At 42.3% G+C, this 16,235-nt stretch overlaps 1 protein-coding gene across 5 annotated transcripts in view; it reads left to right on the top strand.

The window, feature by feature from the left end:
- The first annotated feature begins 2,486 nt into the window (after positions 1-2,486).
- The window catches only part of LOC137636790 (uncharacterized), a 41,260-nt gene continuing 27,511 nt past the window's right edge, over positions 2,487-16,235 (top strand). Inside the window, exons 1-2 of one of the 5 annotated variants that reach the window (XM_068369158.1) lie at positions 2,487-2,984; positions 9,630-13,881. In XM_068369158.1, coding sequence (XP_068225259.1) covers positions 11,382-13,709 — 2,328 coding nt within the window. In that variant the 5' untranslated portion in view covers positions 2,487-2,984; positions 9,630-11,381 and the 3' untranslated portion in view covers positions 13,710-13,881. Of the gene's footprint in view, positions 2,993-9,629; positions 13,882-16,235 lie in introns of those variants that run through there. The other 4 variants (XM_068369159.1, XR_011043219.1, XR_011043221.1 and 1 more) reach the window with 4 other exon arrangements.

Below are 16,235 nucleotides of genomic sequence, written 5' to 3'. Positions count from 1 at the left end.
ATGGTGTTTTGGTTTTTGCATATTTAATATTAAGTTTGATCAGTTTTAAGTATTTTGAATGTGGATGCTTTTGGTGTTGATTATTTTAGTTTGTAAGGTAATATAGCTTTATGGTTATGTTTTGTTTCAATTTTCCTTCTGTCCAAGAGTCCGGTTGATAAAGTAAGGGGAAAGTTTGTGTTGTGGGACAATTGTCAGAGTGATTCAAGGGTGTGGGGGTTGTTTTGCAACATCCCGCCACATTATTTAAGTAGACATTGCTCCAAATAAGAATTACTGTGCCTGGTTGTCACCAGAATAATAGACTTTGCTTGGGCCCCTAATGCTAAGGACATTAACCGTGGTGTAACATTCCGAGAAATTAAAGTGCTTCTGGTTATCGCTTTATCGCCACGACTGGATATATTTACTGCTGAAATTTCTATTAAGTAGATCTTAATCTATAAAATTTCCTTTGCTTTTTCATCCGTCCTTTTGCCTTTATGTATATACTACTCTGACTTCGGAGGTAGCAGCAGTAGGGGATTCAGCGTTATGAAGCTTCATCTGTGGTGGATAACGGGGGAGGGTGGGCTGTGGCACCCCTAGCAGTACACAGCCGAACTCGGTTGAGTCCCTTGTCAGGCTGAGAGGAACGTAGAGAGGAGAGGTCCCCTTTTTTGTTTCCTTTGTTAGAGGTCGGCTACCCCTCAATTTCCTTGGTAGATGATGATGATGATGTACTACTCTAACTAATGGTCTCTTTGATTCATTTTTCCTCAAGTTTGTTTTTCTAGCCCAGGGAACAGCATATAGCATTCCCCCAGCCTTCTCATTGATACTGTGATCTTTGGATATTGGTCTTAGTCCTTTTAGGCATTTTTGTAGAAGATCTTCCTTATTGTTTACAAGATTTTAGTCTTTACAGTAGAAGAGATCTTTAGACTACACTACAGTACTCACAATTTTATGTTAAGTTATAAGGTACTCATTTACTAGTTTAGTTTAGCAATCATTTCATTTCGTCCATGCTTTTGTAGCTTAATACTTTATTGCTTTGGTGCAATGCTTTGTATCTGAGGGAGCGGATATGTTGCGCACTTTTGAAGGGTGGCTCTTGCACCACAAAATTATTTGTTTCTTTGTCTACTTCTTGCGTAATGTTCCCACATCTCTCTAACCCCAAAGATCCCTGCACATTTGGATTTCGTAACCACAAGCGTCTCTTGTAGTGATAAAAGTGATACCTGCTGTATTTGTTTCACGTGTCATTCACCCTTTTTCTGCTAACGTTTCTTCCCCGTTACCATCTTGATGCTTAGTCAGTTTTGCTTTCTTGATTCTCCTTCCTCTCAAACTCCATTCCATGTAAGATATTTCCCTGTTGAGAGCAGCGCCATGTTTTCCCTTTCTGTATTCTTGAAAATAGATAAAAGGCAATGTTGGTGGTCTTCGTTGGATGGCATAAGTGGCTCCCTCTAGTCTGTTACTGTTTGTGCCTCCATTGGGGTTAGTATACAATAGCAATGTTGTACATACATACATACATATACCAAAGGCACTTCCCCCCATTTTGGGGGGTAGCCGACATCAACAAGAAACAAAACAAAAAAGGGGACCTCTACTCTCTACGTTCCTCCAGCCCCCTGTGGCCGCGGGGGCATAAAACAATTAGAATAGCGCCAACGTTATCCCTGCGTGTCGTAAGAGGCGACTAAAAGGGACGGGACGAGGGGGCTGGGAACCCCCTCTCCTGTATAAAAAATCCTGTGAGACAGCAACAAAGCAATGTTGTAACTTTGGTATATTCTGTTTTTGTTTGGTCCTTTTAAAGTTTGCTGATTGTCAGGATGTAGCTGTTGAGTTTGGAGTACTATGGACCAAAATAAAAATACACATTTACAAATTACCTTCACCGATGAGGTTATAAAATAACCTATTTATTTATGTTTGTCTATTAGTAGTGTTATGTCAGACTTCTCAAATTTTAACAGCGAACAGCGGATAGAAAGAAACCCATCAAGTTTTTGCAGGTATTTGATACAGTAGATTCATTCAAGGTTAACTTGTGTAAAAGGGAAAGCTTGGTCCATAGGCTCGAGTAAAATGTTGACAATCTCTGATTGCTCTTCCTACTTGTTTTATATTTGATTCCATTCTGTTCGTACACATGTACAGTTACATACATTCACTTATACAGTACTGTGATAATGCAATTTTACCTTCAGACTGACCTCTAGACTAGTTTTATAGAACAGCTGTTACACCTATACTGTAGTCAAAATATTTGAAGAGAAAACCCCAATATCTATCTAAATAAATGTAACTAGTTAATGATACCAATGCTCTCTTTTAACAAAATTAAATTTCTCTCTGACTAAAATACTTTGAAAATATTTTTCTCTCAGCTCTCGTCTCACCATAACTTCCCTCCAACAATACTTCTCCTACACGAAATCGTATCTTACTGTATCTAAAACCCTTCCTCCAACAGTTCCCACCATCTCATCTCCAACATTTTCATTCTTAGATATTAAATTCATGTTAATATATATACTGTATATACCATAATAATAGAATATGATTTTTGGAACATATGTGAGTCCTTAATATACTGTCAAAAAGACTTCAAATAAATCTTAAAAAAAATGTCGACACGAGTGAAGGTCCATGTAAGTGTTAGATTCAGCACTGTGTACTGCTGTTACACCCCGCAAAATTGGTGACTTTTTAGAGAGCCAATAAAGATCTATGCGTTTTGCATTATAGTCTTGGTATGGTTTATTGCACCAGGTAAATCTGTCCGTTTGTAGCATTTATTTGCACTTAAGTCAGTATCAGCGGGAAATTTTATCTCGAACTGATCGTGATATTTTTCTTTCAGATGAAGGAGTTTCATCATATGAAAAATGTCCTGGGGTGTATGTATATAACGGCCACCTGTATGATGATAAAGTATACAGCAGTGTAAGGGGGTCGCAGGGGGCTGTCAGCCCCCCAGTTAGGTAAGTAGGTAAGGAAACGGCTTGTATGTTAGGTTAGGTTAGGGGAGAGAAGTTTAGTTTAGTAGGTGTCCATATTTTATGGTAACCGGAGGACTGACCCAGGTAGAGGATTGACCCATAATCTCGGGTAAAACTGACCCAGAGTAATTTGGAGGACTGACCCACAAAGTTTATACTATAGTGCATTTATTATTAAAGTTATCTGATTAAATATAATAACATATGGATTCCATATGTCATTAACACTTGTATGTTTTAATAAAAACTTTTGGTAAATTTTATATAAGAAATCTATACTTAAATCAAATCAATCTGGCTAACGGGTGTGACCTGGGAAGGGAGTCCAGGGTCTTGCCCCCGGCTAGGGGTTGTGACCTGGGAAGGGGTCCGGTGGCTTGCCCCCGGCTAGGGGTTGTGACCTGGGAACTACTAGGTTAGGTTAGGTGGGTTTTATTAGGTTCTGTACAGCTTAACTCCTGAAACTGGTTTTGCTCCTGTGCAAAATACAAACCGTCCGCTCTTTACTATGGAGGAGTATTACGGCAAAGCTAAAACCAGCCGTTAAAGCTTTTTTTCACGGTGTAACAGCCCGCCTCTAGGTAGTGGTCACACCAGCACTAGTGACTAACATTCACTTTCTATTTCAGCTCGGTAAATACGTATTCTTTTTCTCCCACCAACCTTTTTAACTAATTTACTGTTAAAAGCAACTGGCCTAATGCTTAATAAAATGCCCATTTGTTTTGAGCTGCCTTCATTGGTTCTCACGGGTTCCCTGTGCAAAGAAGGTTGTGAGGTACGAGAGACAGACCATAGCCGAGTGATGCTTTATTCCTGAGACGGGCAGAGTACATTGACCTGTGCTATCCATCGTTTCTCAGGTTGAACGTCGAGTAGGAAAAGATGTAGGACCCAAAGGGGTTGGTGATGGCTGTCTTTGGGATGTCATCGGGCTGAATGGGGACCGGAAAATAAGACTTTTAAGAGATCTATCTTGGAGAAAATAGTGGCTCCGTGAAGGGTCCCGGTGAGATCCTGCATGTTTGGCAATGGGTAGTGGTCAGGTGTCGTGGCCAGATTTAGGAGTCTATAATCACTGCAGGGCCTCCATGTGTAGCGGAGAGGCCTACAGGCTGAACCTCTTTTTACATATTCCCATGCTCTCCGTCTTCAAGGCTTGTTTGGCGTCCTGTAGCTTCTGCAGAGGGAGGGTTCTGAGCCTGCAGTGGATTATCGGGCCTGTCGTTGAGATATGGTGGAATATCCCATGCTTGGCAGGGAACCCCTTCAGTTGGTGGAGCTCGGGTTTGAAGACCTCCGGGAATTCCTGCGGCAGGCAGCTGTATTCATAGGGCGTGACTGAGCACACCCTGGGAAGGCTGGGCCCGCCGCTGGTGAGGTGGTGGGACTGGTAGGTCCTGCGCTCGACTAGTCGTTTGCGACGCACGTCTACCAGCAGTCCGTGGTGAGCGAGGAAGTCGGCTCCCAGGAGGGGCACCTTGACGTCTGCGATCAGGAAAGGCCAGTTGTAATTCCGGGCCCATAATGGATATCCTCAGTGTCCTTGTCCCGTAACAGGTGATGGGGCTGCCGTTCGTGGCAACCAGGGCGACCCTTTCGTCTGATTGGAGGCCTAGGTCATTCTTTGAAGGTGGGAACGTTGTCACTGTAGCGCCGGTATCCACTAAGAACCTTTTTCCTGAGTTTACGTCGAGGATGTAGAAGCCCGTGTGATCGGGCCTCGCCTGCTCCACAGTTGCTTGTAGGCATGGTTGCCCACCTAGTTTTTTGGATGGGCGCACGGTTGGACACACTTTCGGGCCCCTTTCCCCCGACTCGGTGGTGCTTGCTGTTGCTCCTGCTTTTTCTTAGAAACTAAGTTTTTTCTTCTTTTTTTCTTAGTATCATAGTTTTTTTCATTTCCTCAATAAATATTTAGTACTTACATAACCTGAAATCGGCTTACCTCCGAATAATGATATGCAGTTACCTTATTAGCTGTGTCCCCTTGTCCTGTATAAAGTCAAGGGGTGGTGCCCAGTGCTCCGTTCTCTTGGCCTGTTACTTAGATTTTTGGGTATTCCAGCGTTTTACCTTTTTGTTTAGTGAACGTTAAGAGTGTGGTCGGCATTCGGACACTAGGCAGTTTTGGTGCTACCTCTGGACACAGTCTGCAAACCACTACAGCGCTGCTGGCGATGCTGCTGTTGTCCATGCGCGGGAGCCGTGGGAAGGATTATTGGGTTCTCCTGCTGTGGATCGCATTGACCCCTACCTCTTCTGGCTCTGTGAGTACTCTTCTGTCTCCTCCGTGACGGCTTTGACGGATGGCAGCCTGGGTTGCCAGGTGGAGTTTATCGGCCTTCACGACCAACAATGGCACGTCCAAGTCCTTGGCACCCTCCTACGGGGCGGGGATGCTTTTGGGAAGGCGATGAAGGAAGATCTACCTTGACAGGCTTATCTCCTTGGGCCGCCCATCACTGTCGAGATCGTTCAGCTGGAGGATGTCCATCAGTTCATCCCAGGCTGTTAAGGGACGAATGTCGTCGAGGGGTATTGTCATCAGGTCGGGGGCGCGCTGGGCTCTCGTGTACCGGGAGGTCGTAGATCTTCGTCAATTTCTTCTTCAGGTCGCTGTACCTCATGTGTCCTGGCCTCTGTTTCAGCCAGGAGGAAATTCTTTTAAGTGCGTCTGGTGTCAGCATTACCATCACCATGTCTGATTTTCTTATTTCATCGGTGATGTTTGCCAACCTGAAGTTTGACTAGGCACGCTGAAACCATACCTTTGCTGCGTCCGGTGTGAATGGAGGGAGCTGTAACTTCTGTCCCATCGACATCTGTGTAGCTGTTTGCGTTACTTGTGTGAATATCGCGCCATGCTCTTCGGTTGCGAGGGGCGAGTTACGGTAGACGTCTGAATCTGTCATCTGACCTCACACTCCGAAACTCAGTAGTGAGCCGTATTTAGTCCACTAACAGAGTAGGAATTCCAAGCAGCTGAGTAATAGCTAATTGCCATTGCAAAACTGCTTTTGGAAACGCCAGAACGCAAAATGTTTTGCGCCGTAACGAGTCCGTCAGTGGCGTTGCGGTATGTGGAGTTGCGAGCTCAAATGATTTCTTTTAAAATCGCCTTAGTGAGTTCGTTAAGGGAAAATCCATAGCAAAACAGGATGTCTGGCCACCTGCGCAGGTCATCCGCAGGAGTCTACCAGGCGAAGTGGCGAGTTTTCTGTGGTTGGTGTCGTGGAAGGGGTATCTCTCCACTCAAAGCCACTATTCCAGCAATAGCAGAGTTCCTCGTGTATTTGCGGGAGGAAATGCGCCTTTCAGTCTCGGCAGTGAAAGGCTATCGCTCAGCCTTAAGTCTTGCCTTCAGGCTCAAAGGAGTGGACATTTCTTCCTCGCGGGAACTTTCTTTACTCAGACGAAGTTATGAACTTACCTGCCTTCTGTCAGAAGTGAGACCACCTCCATGGAACGTAGTTCGAGTTCTCAGGTCTCTAAAGAGACCTCCCTACGAACCATTACGCCAGGCTTCAGATTGCCACCTTACTTGGAAGGCGGTGTTCCTGCAAGCTTTGTCTTTGGCCAAGCGAGTCAGCGAATTACATGGTCTCTCATACGACGTCGCCCATTCAAGGGGATGGGGGGAGGTAACGTTCAGATTCGTCCCTGAGTTTGTTGCCAAGACTCAGAATCCGGGAGTGCCGGACCCTCGGTTCGACACTTTCCAGGTTTCGAGTCTTCCTTCTGTAACAGATGACCCAGACCATCTCCTATTGTGCCCAGTAAGGAGTCTGAGGTTGTATCTTAAAAGAACAGCTGCAGTTCGTCCCCAGGTGCAAGCCTTGTTTTTGAGCACTGGGAAAACGAAGAGAAGGGTCACCAGGAATACCATCTCAGCCTGGATTCGCAAGGTAATACACCTAGCCTTGCATCCTGACCCTTCTCCGTCACGTCGCCCTAGAGCCCATGATGTCAGGGGCATAGCCACGTCCCTGGCCTTCAAGAAAAATTATTCACTGATGCAGGTCCTGCCAGATGGGGTGTGGAAGCGTCAGACCACCTTCACAGCCCACTACCTGCAAGACGTGACACACAGGAGGCTCGATACGTTTTCTATCGGCCCTGTGGTGGCTGCACAACAGGTGGTCTAACCTCAGGCTCCTTAATGGACAAGTAGCAGAAGGTTGAGGGCATTGTTACCCGGTTTAGTCTGCGTAAATGAAAAGGTATGTCTGGCCCTTATTCTTTTCGTCATCCACTCTTCCCTTGGAGAAAGCAGCATCCTGGGTTCTCTGCACAGTTGACCTCAAACCACTGCAGGTAAACCATGCTTCCTTGTGTTCCTAGTATTAAGTGTAGTACTGTCATGTCCCCATACCCTGACGAGGTATTGGGAGAGTCCTAGCCTAGATTTCCATCTGAAGAACTCCAGGTCAACTTCCTAGGATAAGTCACTTCTTCATCTTCGCACACAGCTTACGTAGGTGGCAGCAGTTTCACAGCATGCTAGCGAGGAGCAGGGACTCCTTATTTTCTGAGTACGTAAACACTCGAATATGAAGTCCCCGGGCAAAGCCAAAGCCAGTATGGCAGGGACTTACCGCCCTTCCTAAGGGTTGAGTCGCCCTATGTAAATAGGGTGGTTTGTATTTCAGTTATGGAACAAATGAAAAATTTGTAGATAATTTGTATTCTTCCTAACTATACAAACCTTAGCTATTTACACATATGTGACCGCCAGCCCTGTCCCCCGGGATAAGTCCTACCTCTAAGCAAAGTGAAGCACTCACTGTGTGTGAGGGGGGGGTGTTGCAAGCTACCCCTCCCTACGCCCCCACTAACTAGCGGTGGGGTAGTAAACCCTCTTTAAAATTCTCATGGCTCGTCATTCAGCTACGCCGAAGTAATTACCCTATGTAAATAGCTAAGGTTTGTATAGTTAGAAAAAAACAAATTATCTACGAATTTGTCATATATATTTGAGGATGTACAGATATCATGTCCATCAGTCGTTTGCTAAAATATATTTATTCCAGCGCAACATAGAAACCTTCGGCGAAGCTGAAACTAGCCGTTGAATGCAAGGTGTAACTACCCTCTGCTGGTCACTTTTGATTTCGGCTCTGTAAAGACGTATTCTTTGTCCCGCCAAAGCCTTTTAACTTTAGGATTAAAGGCAACCGGCATAAAGCCTTATAAAAAGTCTTTTTTCTTTCAGTGTCTTGTAAGATTTTCGGTGATCAATCTATTCTGAAGAAGTGTTTAAATTCCTTCATTCAACCTTGTTTTGAGTATTGTTCTCCTTTCTGGTCTTCAGCTGCTGACTCTCATCTTCATTTGTTGGACAGCAACTTAGGGTCTATTAAATTTCTTATTCCTGATCTTGATATTAATCTTTGGCACCATCGTTCTCTTGACGTCAGCACTGGGAGAGACGAGAGGAGGATCACCAAAACATCATCTCTGCTGGACTCATTGAGTCATCAACTACGCTGTGATTCCAGATCCTCATCCAACACGTTGCCCCATGATGTCAGCAGATTACTCTGTGACGCAGGTTGTGCAAGCAAGGGTGTAAATGCTCCAGGTGACTTTCACAACCTTTCTCCTGCAAGACGTGACCCACAGGAACTCGATACGATCTCTATTGGTCCTGTGGTGGCTGCACAACAGCTGGTTGTATACCTCAAGCTCCTTATTGGACAAGTAGCAGAAGGTTGAGGGCACTGTTACCCGGATTTAGTCTGCGTGAATGAAAAGATTTGACTGGCTCTTATTCTTTTCTTCATCCTCCCCTCTCGTGGGGAAAGCAGCATCCTGGGTTCTCTGCATAAGCTGACCTCAAACCACTGCAGGTAAACCATGCTCCCTTGTGTACCTAGTATTAAGCTAATACTGTTGCGTCCCCATACCCTGGTGAGGTGGTATTGGGAAATTCTTGGTTACATCAGTTTTTTCCTACAATTGACTCTGAATAACTTTACCTAGATAGTCGCACTTCTGCATGTCTCAACACACAGCTTGCGTAGGCCGCGGACCTTGCATAACAAGGTTTTAGCGAGGGCAGGGACTCCTTATTTTTGAGTACTAACATACTCAGATAAGGAGCCCCCGGGTAGAGCCAAAAGCCAGATTGGCAGGGACGTCCACCCTTCCTAATGGGTGAGTCACCCCTAATATAGAGCTTGGATTGTATTCCAGTTACGGAACAAATGACAAATTCGTAGATAATATGTATTTTTCCTAACTCTACAAACCTTAGCTATTTATGCAAGCTTGCCCGCCAGCCCTATCCCCCTTGAAGTCCTACCTCCAAGGAAAGTGGGCTAAATCACAGGTGTGTGAACGGGAGTGGTAGGAAGCTACCCCCCTACCACCCCGCTAACTAGCGGTGTGGGTAGTTAACCCTCGCAAAATTCTAATGGCTCGTCATTTCAGCTCCGCTGAAAGTATAACCCCTAATAAATAGCTAAGGTTTGTATAGTTAGGAAAAATACAAATCATCTATGAATTTATCATATTTATAGGGCCTCATTGATATGTATCTGTGGGTACAGTATTAAGAAAATAATTCAGATACAGTATAGTAGCTATTACATAATTTGTACTTAATGAAATATTCTTTTGCAGATAATGGTGTACGTCGTTGCTTTGAAAGGAAAAACGCCCGTGCGTCCAGGCAGGACACTTTTCAACATCACGGGACAGAAAGGGTATCTATGCGTTCTTCCCCTTCTGGCCAGTAAGGAGGCAATCAGATAAGTTTAGGGCATTGCAAGATCGAGCGATGATCTTCATAGCTCTGCTTCGGCAACATGCAGAATGATTCCCAGATCTTGTACAACTGCTCACAGAGGCCCCGATGGAGATCCCTCCACTTCCTGACCACCCGTGAAGATTTTCCATTGAGTGATACTATCGCTACGACCTCGCATCACGAGATTATCCAGCAGCTTCTTGCAAAGAGAGGCTTTTCGAAGCCAGATGCGAAGCACACGGCAGGATAGCTCCATGAGTCATCTGCTTCAGTGTATCAGGCGAAGTGGGAAGTTGTTTGTGGTGGGTGTCGTGGACGGAGTATCTATCCACACAGTTCCTCTAGACCAACAGCCATCTTCTTTGCTCTCATCTAGAACAGGCTGACACCTCTAGGGAGAAAAATAACAAATCAGTTCAGTTCTAGGGGATTTTCCTGTCCATCAATTAGCGAGTCTTATGTCTTCTCAGTCCCGAGTCAAACTTCAAAAGTCGAGTCTAACGAGAGGAACACTATCTGGAAGGGGTTATTAACAAAAAGTGCCTGAACTTGAACCAGTTGAAAAAAAAAACATGTTTCAGGATGGTATATGATAGGGTTCAAATGTAATTTTTGCGGAGAAGTTTTATTTTGCTGTGCAAGAGACTTTTGGATCAAAGAAAATGGGGTGATTTCAAATGTATTTATATTTGTTTTTATAGGGCATTAAGTATATATCTCTGTGGGTATTGTAGGAAGAAAATAATTTAGATACAGTATAGTAGCTTTACATTACTTGTCCTTAATGAAATATTCTTTGTTCCAACACGGAGTACTTACCTCAAACTACTTTCTTAGGAGGATCTGGGATCTCCTCATTAACCGACCAAGAATTTTGCGTAGTTCCCCCCCTCTCTCCGTCACCTTGTTGGGGCGCTCTAGGGCGGAAGAATACTCGCCCCGGGGCGACCCGGGGTCAGCGCGCGAGGCAGCGCTGCTAGGTCTGAGTCGTCAGTAAGCGTCTGGTCGCAGCGTAGATATCATCTCGCCGCGCTCTCTCACTTATCCCGTCCGATCCACCTTATGTACCACGTGTTACTTTGTGTTCCTCATCCCTTGTGCACCACGTGTTCCCCCCCCAGATGCTGAAGCCTTGATGTGGATGGGGGGGCTTAGGGATTAGCAGCTGGGTTCCGATGTTTGGTGGGAATTGCTTCCCCACTGGTCCTTGGTGCCAAGCTGTTGATCCAACTAAATTAGTCAGCACTTTCTCTTTAACTTTTGTTTTTTCCTTTTTTCTCCCATCTCCAACTCTTGGACATGAACTTGTTATTGACTTTGGCTTATGTTTGATTATGGTTTGGCTGCCTCTTTGGATTTGACGCAGGTGGGATGGACTGCATGCCATCTCAAAAGAACTCGAGTACCTGACGTGACCGAGCGAGGGGAAAGTTTTATGTCAAACCTTTCCCTCAGTGCTGGGTCTGACGTTGACGGCCGTCATGACGCCTCAAGTGCTGAGGGAGGGGTGTATCTCTGGATATTGCCCTTAGGGCAGCCCTAATTGTAGGGATGAACACGTCCTCTAAGTGTGGCTCCTTGGTGGGTGGGGGGAATATCCAGATGAAATTAATCTTCTCGTCATTATGGCGAACCCACCGAAACCCGTTGACGACCAATCCGCTTCCTCTCTGGCTGACTCTTCCAGGAAAATAGTTCACTCGATGGACTCGCATTCATCCAGTGCTATTACTCTGGAACCTTTCATTCCAACTTCCCCCAGATGCCAGAGAAATAAAAACTCTGGCAGTTTAAATGAATATTTAAGGGTCCTATATTGTGAGGGAATTACTCACAATGGGAATTATGAAGAATTATTTAATGTTCTGAAAAAGTTTGGAGATATAACAAGAATGAAACTGCAGCTCTCCAAAGATAAACAAGAATTTGAGGCTTATGTCACTTTTAGTAACACATTACAAGCTACAAATGCTTTTCATGAAATAAGAAATGGTAAAGTTTCTGACCTTTCTTGTCGAGTGAAATTGCATAGTATAAAAAATGTTTTAGACTCGGAATATGACTTTATACCCAAATGCTCTGCCTTGCATGAAGAAGTTCCAGAAAATACCAGAATAGTACCAGAACCAGTCTGGTATGTTGCTTCATACAAGGAGGGCTGTAATAATCTGATAAAGGGGTATGAATGTATTGAAAAAAAGGTAGGCTGTATTCCACAGGGAAATTTAACACGCTATGGCCGTTGTCTGCTTATTAAAGCAGGTAACGAATCTCAAGCTGTATTATTGAATAATTTTAAAGCTTCCTCGTCAGATATAATTCAGAGAGTCTCTCCTCACCACTCTTACAACCACGCAAGAGGAATTATTTATAGTAGGGATCTAAGTGAATTTTCTGATGAAGATATACTGAAAAGATGCCCAGCTACCGTTCTTAAAGCTAAAAAACTAAAAGGGAATAATAATGCAATTTGTTTAATCTTTTCATCACATCACCAACCAGATTACATCAAGATCAGACACTTAAACATTCTGGTCAAGAAATTCCACCCACGACCAATGCAATGTTATAAATGTTACGAGTATGGCCACATTAATGTAAAGTGTACTAATAAGAAGAGATGTTATATTTGTTCCGAATTTCATGATCCCAACGAATTCCATGATACCTCCGCCGATTTTACTCATGAAAAGTTTTGTTTCCATTGTGAGGGAGCTCACTCTCCCAATTCTAAACTGTGTCCTCAGTACAAACTAGAGCAATCAATAATTGAGACTGCCAATAATGAGCATATAACTTTTGGTGCAGCAAGGAAAAAACTTAATGGTTCTAATCCAACATATGCCAGAGTTTTGTCCCATCCGGTAAAGTTAAATAATAACTCAAGGAATACTTACCCCACAGTTACTGCTGGATCTAAATATCCTGAGATTTCACCTTCTTCATCAACAAATCCCTCAAGGCCCGACAAGATTTCCAATAATTCCAGCAAGCCACAGAACTCTCATCCAGTTCCAGCTATTCTGGAAAACAATAACAGCAGTAGAATAAACAAAAAACCAAATAACAAAGTAGGCCAAAATGGTCCCTTAAAGCAAGAAGACCGTATTCCACTGCAAAACCGTTTCAACACACTTGCCACAGACAGTGCCAGCAAGGCTATAGAAAACATAGGAGAAATAGAGATGGTTGATATCGAGCCCCATAAATCAAAATGCGTGAGCAAGAAAAGAGTAATTGAAGATACAACACCACCCAAACCCAAAAAAACAAATAATATAGAATTTATACCAGATGCAATTGAAATGGATATCGAAAAATTACTAGAACTCCCAACCTCTGGACCCGAACCTAGCACAGTCAATAACCACATCACTAAACAAGTGATAAACGTTGAAGTCCATAGGAATCCCCATGACCCTCAAGCAAGTGAAAGCAAGTCGAATAATAATGCACCCATTAAAGAAATAAGCCCTTCTCCAGTTCTAGGTATGACTGGAAAACTAATGCCTTCACGTAAAACAATGGCAGAAAATACAACACACAAAGTTTCATGTGGTTGTAACGATTGCTTCATGGCAGAATTCAATGACCCTAAAAATCTAAATGTACATAAGATGAATAATATAATAGATAATTTTACAAAGAACAAAAACAAAAACCAGTATGGCAAATTAGAAAGCCACAATGCTGGTTGTATGTGTGTTGACCATCTAATAAAGAAACGAGCAACAGGCACCCTCCAACTGGAAAAATTTATAGAAAAACTTAACCTTAATCCAAATGACACCCATGAGGCTAATACAAACAAGGGTAAAACCCAGGGAGCCATACCCAAGGAACCAAATCTTGATTCAAAAACTACAACTAGCGTAGTCAAGCAGAAACCCGTCTCCAACAGAATAAGCAGAAATAATGCCTTACACAGTGGAAATTTATCTTCTTTGCCGTAACGTTCAATCCTTACATAATTCAGTGGAATATTAATGGTCTTAAAACCCGTTTACATTTAGGGGAAATCCAAAGACTATTGAAAAATTATAACCCTATTGCAATATGCTTACAACATACTAATGATACTGTTCCTTCAATAGGAAACTACATTTTAGCATCTCGCTCAATCCCTTCTCCAAATACTTTAGGGACTGCAGTATATGTTCATAATAAAGTAACTTATGATGCTAATATTCAACACATCAGAATTTCAATTATCTGGAGTTAGATTACATCTAAATAACAACACTTTTAATATCTATAATATGTACAATCAACCCTCTTTCAACTATGATATACAAAATCTACCTAAAGTACTCCCAAACATGCAAGAGGATATACTATTACTAGGAGACTTCAACTCCCATAACTCCATATGGGACACCAATTGTGTTGATGTTGACATAAATGGTTCAAAGGTTGAACAGATGATGAATGATCATAACCTCTGTATATTGAATGAGGCAGAGAGTAGCACTTACTATTCAAAAGCTCATGGAACCTATTCGTCAATAGATTTAACTCTGTGTTCCAATAATATTGTTGATAGGTTCGAATGGAATGTCTTAGACGACCTGTTTACCAGTGATCATTTTCCTATTTTGATTACCATTTTAGGACATACACCAACTTCTTCGATTCAACGATATAATACAGATAAAGCTGACTGGGATAAGTTCAAGTTTTACACTAAGCAAGTGCCTCCCTTTGATTACTCCCAAGATCATGATAAAACAAATGATGACGTTGTGAATTTTATCACACAAGCGGCTGATAAATCGATACCTCTGACTGGCACCCGACAGTTAAAACATTCAGTCCCATGGTGGTCAGAGACATTAACTCAGCTGATAAACGAAAAGCATGCAGTTGGAAGAAAATTAGAAACCCTAAATAAAAGATTCAAACATTTGAGCACTGGTCCACTAATGTTAGGGAATAAAATAAACAAACTGGTTGACATAGCAATAGAAATTAGTGTGTTGAAACCATATTTTAATAGGGTTTCTGCTAAATTCAGAAAGGAAGTAATTAAAGGCAAAATAATTTCATGGCAAAAATACGTGTCAAGCATATCGGATAATACTTCTGTGCAGAAGGTGTGGCAGAAGTTTAGGAAGATTAATGGCTCTTACAGCAAACCAGCGAGACACGCATTAATGCATAACGGCTCTTTAATACATGATACTCAGACAATCTCCAATATTATCGGCCATAATATTGAAAATATAAGCAGCATTGATAATTTAGATGCCCACTTTCGAGCCATTAAAAGAAGAGAAGAAGCAACACCATTGAACTTTGATACTATGGAGGATATATATTACAATAAAAGATTCACTGTTGAGGAGTTGGAATTTGCCTTATCTAATTGTAGGTCAACAGCCCCGGGTAAAGATAAGATAAATTTCGATATGATTAGAAATCTAGCCCCTTTAGCTAAAGCATATCTATTGGATTTTTACAATCATCTTTGGACCAAACACCTATTTCCAAAGGCATGGAAACATGCAATAGTAATACCAATAGTAAAGGCAGGGAAAGATCCAAGTAATCCAAACAATTACAGACCAATTTCATTAACCAGTTGCATATGTAAATTACTGGAAAAAATGGTAAATTATAGACTAAATTGGTGTTTACGTCGCAATAATATTCTATCAACTTCTCAATTTGGCTCACAATCAGAACGATCTTCTTTGGATTCACTTTCACACTTAGAAAATTATATACGTAGAGGCTTTGAACGAAAACAGATCACAATAGCCATATTTTTTGATATTCAAAAGGCATATGATACAACGTGGAGACACTCGATACTAAAATCCTTACATCAGAATGGTTTTCGAGGACACCTTCCTATTTTTATTAGAAATTTTATTGGTGGAAGAACGTTTCAAACTCGTATTGATAACATTTACTCCGAATCTTTTAATCTTGACAGTGGTGTACCGCAAGGCAGTGTTTTAAGCGGGACTCTTTTTGCATTGGCAATTAACGACATTGTTAATCAAATGCCACAAGGAGTGCAAAGTAGTCTATATGTAGATGACTTTGCAATTTACTATTCCTCCAATAGCCTGCGTCATTTACAAAGGATTCTAAATAGTGCCACTAGGAAAATACTAGCGTGGACCGCATCTGTTGGTTTTAGACTTTCGGCAGAAAAAACTCAAGCCATAATGTTTTATAAAAACAGTAGATGGAAGAAAAACCAAGATATCAATCTAACATTGGGCAACGTACAAATCCAATTTCAAGATAAGGTAAAGTTTTTGGGACTAATTTTTGACACCCATTTGAATTGGAAAGCACATGTATCATACATCAAATCCAAATGTAACAGTGCTCCTAATTTAATGAGGAAATTATCTCACACAACCTGGGGTGCAAGGAGATCAACTTTACTAATGATGTATAAAGCATTAGTATTATCAAGAATTGATTATGGTAGCCCAATTTATGGTTCAGGATCAGAAGCAACT

This window comes from Palaemon carinicauda, unplaced genomic scaffold (genome assembly GCF_036898095.1).
Source record: "Palaemon carinicauda isolate YSFRI2023 unplaced genomic scaffold, ASM3689809v2 scaffold390, whole genome shotgun sequence".
NCBI classification, from domain to species: domain Eukaryota; kingdom Metazoa; phylum Arthropoda; class Malacostraca; order Decapoda; family Palaemonidae; genus Palaemon; species Palaemon carinicauda.
This window is presented reverse-complemented; position numbering and strand designations above follow the sequence as displayed.